The sequence below is a fragment of the Asparagus officinalis genome, chromosome 8 (genome assembly GCF_001876935.1).
Source record: "Asparagus officinalis chromosome 8, Aspof.V1, whole genome shotgun sequence".
NCBI classification, from domain to species: Eukaryota; Viridiplantae; Streptophyta; class Magnoliopsida; order Asparagales; family Asparagaceae; genus Asparagus; species Asparagus officinalis.
Genome location: NC_033801.1, coordinates 127779661 through 127783950, shown reverse-complemented (window position 1 = coordinate 127783950; position 4290 = coordinate 127779661). Strand labels below are relative to the sequence as shown.

General features: G+C 34.8%; 1 protein-coding gene across 1 annotated transcript in view; it reads left to right on the top strand.

The window, feature by feature from the left end:
• Window positions 1-1835, top strand: part of LOC109821905 (protein DWARF 53-LIKE-like) — a gene marked incomplete at its 5' end in the record, with an annotated part of 6322 nt that extends 4487 nt beyond the window's left edge. The window contains 1 exon segment of the mRNA XM_020388062.1: window positions 1-1835. This exon segment is cut by the window's left edge and continues 4 nt beyond it. Coding sequence (XP_020243651.1) covers window positions 1-1598 — 1598 coding nt within the window.

Sequence of the window (4290 nt, the reverse complement as noted above, 5' to 3'; positions counted from 1 at the left end):
CTGTCGGGTTACAAAAGTCATCCACAGCCAGCCACAGCATCTCAACGCCTATGGTGTCCGGACCTACGAACAAAGATTTGATCTCAAAACTTCAAATTGGACTTTCCAGTCACCAAAGTGGCTTAACAAACTGGAGCACTCATGACGACCGCACATCTCCTTCATCTGTAACTTCTGTCACGACTGATTTGGTTTTAGGAACTGTTAATGAACCTTCATGTGCCGAAGAGTTGTCTTGTCGTTCTCCATCCAAGCAGCTCAATGTGGTCAGAGAGCATCAGACCCCATTATCTCCAAAGCCTTGTTTGAGTTCATCCAATATGTCTCAGAAGCTCGATACAAGTAACTTGAAAGCATTCTACAATAGTTTGTTAGAAAAGGTTGGTCGACAGGATGCAGCAGTTTTTGCTGTAAGTCGAGCTATAATTCGCTGCAGAGGACAAGAAAGGCGTCGTGGGGCGAGCCTTAGAGGTGACATATGGCTCAGTTTTATTGGTCAGGATATGTTAGCGAAGAAGAAGGCAGCGAAAGCTCTGGCTGAGTTGATATCTGGGAGCAAAGAAAATATGATCTGCATCGATTTGGGCTGCCAAGACAGTATAACTAGCCGAAATTCTATCTTCTACCGAAATGAGGTGAGCAAAAGTGATGTGAGTTTAAGAGGTAAGACTGTTGATGATCGTATTGCTGGACAGATAAGCAAGAAGCCATCATCTGTAGTTTTTCTTGAGAATGTGGAGAAAGCTGATATTGTGCTGCAGGAGAAATTAAAACAAGCTATTTGGACTGGCAAAATTTCTGACTCCCATGGACGAGAGTTCAGTATCAACAATGCAATTTTTGTGGTGACCACAAGTAAAATTGGGGGTAAACCTTCTTCCCCTAGCAGAGAGATTGTTAATTTCTCTGAGGAGAAAATTCTGGCAGCTCAGAGATGGCAAATGAAGATGTCGGTAGAACCCATCTCCAAGATGACAAGTAAGCGTCCAAATCTTAACGCCTCGTTCAGTTGGAGACAAGAATGTGAGAAAATACAAGCTGCAAGTAAAAGAAAGCTTGAGATTTCAGATTGCCAGAGAGATCAGCAACAATGCTCTGAGTCACCGAAACGTGCACATAGGATTTCTAATGCAATTCTGGACTTAAATCTTCCTGTAGAGGAGGAGGAAGTGGAGAATGATGCAGATTGCAGCAGTAGCAGCAATAGCAGTGATAATGAGGATCCATGGCTGGATGAGTTCCTCAAATTAATCGATGAAACTGTGAGCTTTGAGCCTTTTAATTTCGATCCTCTCTCTGAGTACATAATGAGGGAGATCAATAAGAGGTTCTGTAGCACAATCGGCTCAGAGTGTTTGATGGAGATCGATAAAAGAGCAATGGAGGAAATACTTGCAGCATCATTGTTACTCGAAGATCCCAAAGGTCTAAATAACTGGATTGAGAATGTACTTGTCAAGGGCTTCGTTGAGTTGAGACGAAGGCACAATAATAAGCTCTCAACTCACTCCACTGTGAGGCTCGTTGCAATGGAGGAGACGTTTGCAGAGGTGCATGCTCATGGAGTACTCCTTCCTTCAAGAATTATTTTGGATTGACTTACCACAGTGTGATGTGATTATATGTATAACAGTGTATAATGTGGCAATTTTTATGTGTAATGATTATTAGATCATAGTCCTGGTTGTCCTTTTTTTTTTGGCTTTTGGGTTTTGTCAGGTCAGTGTCTGTGAATACAGTGACCTTTGCAGTTAGGAAATGTATTGGGTATTTTCTGGTTCAAGCATTGTGCTTTCTTGCAAAGTAAATTAATGGTATTTATGAGTGTTGTAATATCTTCACTCATTTATTGTAACAAACAAAATGCATTGCATCTGAAAGATTTGTCCCATGATGTTTAGTTGACATAAAGTACTAGATGTATCTCAGTTTGTGCAGAAAAAACAATGAATATTATGTTCGGTTATTCTATAGAGTGCCTATGGGCACTCTATAAGAGATGAGAGAGATAGAGAGAAATGAATAGTTCATGGGTCCCCTTGATTTGCATTAATTTCTGTGCATAATTCATTTCTCTCTATCTCTCTCCTCTCTTATAGAGTGCCCATGGGCACTCTATAGAAAAATCGTATTATGTTTTAGATGGCCGACGGTTTCTTTAGTTAGTATCTAGAAGAGAGAATCCATTATTTCAGTCGGCCTTACAAGTGAAGAAGAAGGAGTATTAATGAAACAAAATAGGCAGGAAAGTTGCATAAAATCATACATGGAAAATTGTACACATATCAAATTTATATTTAAACAAAGAAATCTCAAAATTACAAAACAACCCTTGGGAAAATAAAAAATTCAAATAGCCACCTCAAAATCTGAAAGTTTTAAATTGCCACAATTAACAAATACAAATAGCTGCCCTAAAAAATCTTGAATTTGCAAAGCCCCTTAAATTTAAGAATTACAAACAACGCCTAAAAAGTATAATAATTTCAAATAATCCCCTTAAAAGTACAAAAAATGTAAGACTCTCATAGAAAAATTTAAAAGTTATAATAGCCCTCAAAATCTTTTAAAATTTGCAAAAACTCCCAGAAAAACATGAAATTCTTAAAAATAATAGATTACAATAGACCCATAAAAAAATATGAAAATCACAAAAAACCCTAAAACTTAAGAAAATTACAAACAATCCCCTAAAAGATCACAAAATTACGAACAAAACCTAAAGGGTTTGAAATTGCAAAAAACCCTAAAAAATTTTCAAATTGCAAACAAACTCTAAAAATTCAAAACCTTCAAGCAACCTCCTAAATTACCAACAACTCCTTGAAGAATTCAAAGATTACAAATAACCCCCTTTAAACCCAAAATTACAAAAAAAACTCAAAAAAATCTAACAGACCCGTACATAATATGAAAATTACAAACATCCTCATAATAATATGATAATTACAAACAACCCTTTAAAAATATTCTAAACTTGCAAATGAAATAACCCCCTGAATAATCTAAAAATTACAAAATGACCCTCACAATTTGAAATTTTCGAGCAGCCCTATAACAAATTAGAAAAGTATTAATAACCCCTAAAAATCTGAAAATTACTAATAGCCTTCTCAAGATTACAAAAATTACGAATTGACCCCTAAAAATTTTGAAATACAAGCAACCACTATTGGTGTTTTCTGCCAAAACTTATTAAGGGTTAAGACAAAACTTAAATCTTATTGGGGGTTTTTGCCAGAATTAACAAAAAGGATAATTTCAAAATATCAAGTACTACCACGTTTTTACATTTACGTGAATTGAGTCGTCCAAGCGGTGTTGTTTTAATTATGATATCCATGCACAAAATTATAATGATTTTATGTTCTACTCATGATGCTTTTAGTCTCTCAATGATTATTGATTGTTAGTGTATGACATTTGTCTGGTCATATTCATAAGATAAGTAACATAAATATAAAAAAAAAATCATACATGCAAGTCAAAAGTTATCACACGCACGTGTGCGAGCAAGTGCAGAATATTGTGTTGGAATCATGACATACAACGCAGCGGAAAAAGCATATCATGACTATTAATCAAAATTAATTAAATATTAGAAGAATACCTGAAACGCTTTCCGAATTTCTACAATAATCTGTCCCGAGATCAATCCAAAATAGCTTCCTCAAGAGAAAAAGCCTCCAATTGAAATCCACCCGTCACCGTAGAGGAGCAATACTGAGAGATAGGTTCTCAAAAATCTATTTCTTCATATTATCTTCATAAGATTTTGAATCTCTTCTCTTTTTTTTTCATAAGGCTACATATGAACCCTATTTATAGGATTACACTAGTCTTAGAGATTTTAACTTTAAACAATTCATAATTATCTAGAACTCTATCCATAACAATTAAGGATAGAATAGATTTGTTCAAAAACTTTATCCATAACAATTAAGGATAGAAATAGATTTATTCAAAAACTTTATCCATAACAATTAAGGATAGAAATAGAATTGTATTGCATGTATACCTCTTCTAATGACATTAGTGAGACCAATTGGGTCCCATATCAAGAACCAATTATTAATCAAATTAATAATTTTAATTTAACAATCAAATCCCTATCCGACCAATTGTTCATAAAAGCTCTTCCATAATATGGGATTAATTATTAATAAATAATATCTTACATTCAATCCCTTCCAGTATCATTTATTTTAGGCAACTCTTTTAAGCAGGACAACTCACCTATTTGCTCATGCCTAAATTTGCAATTCCCATGAACATAAATAAAAATTATTT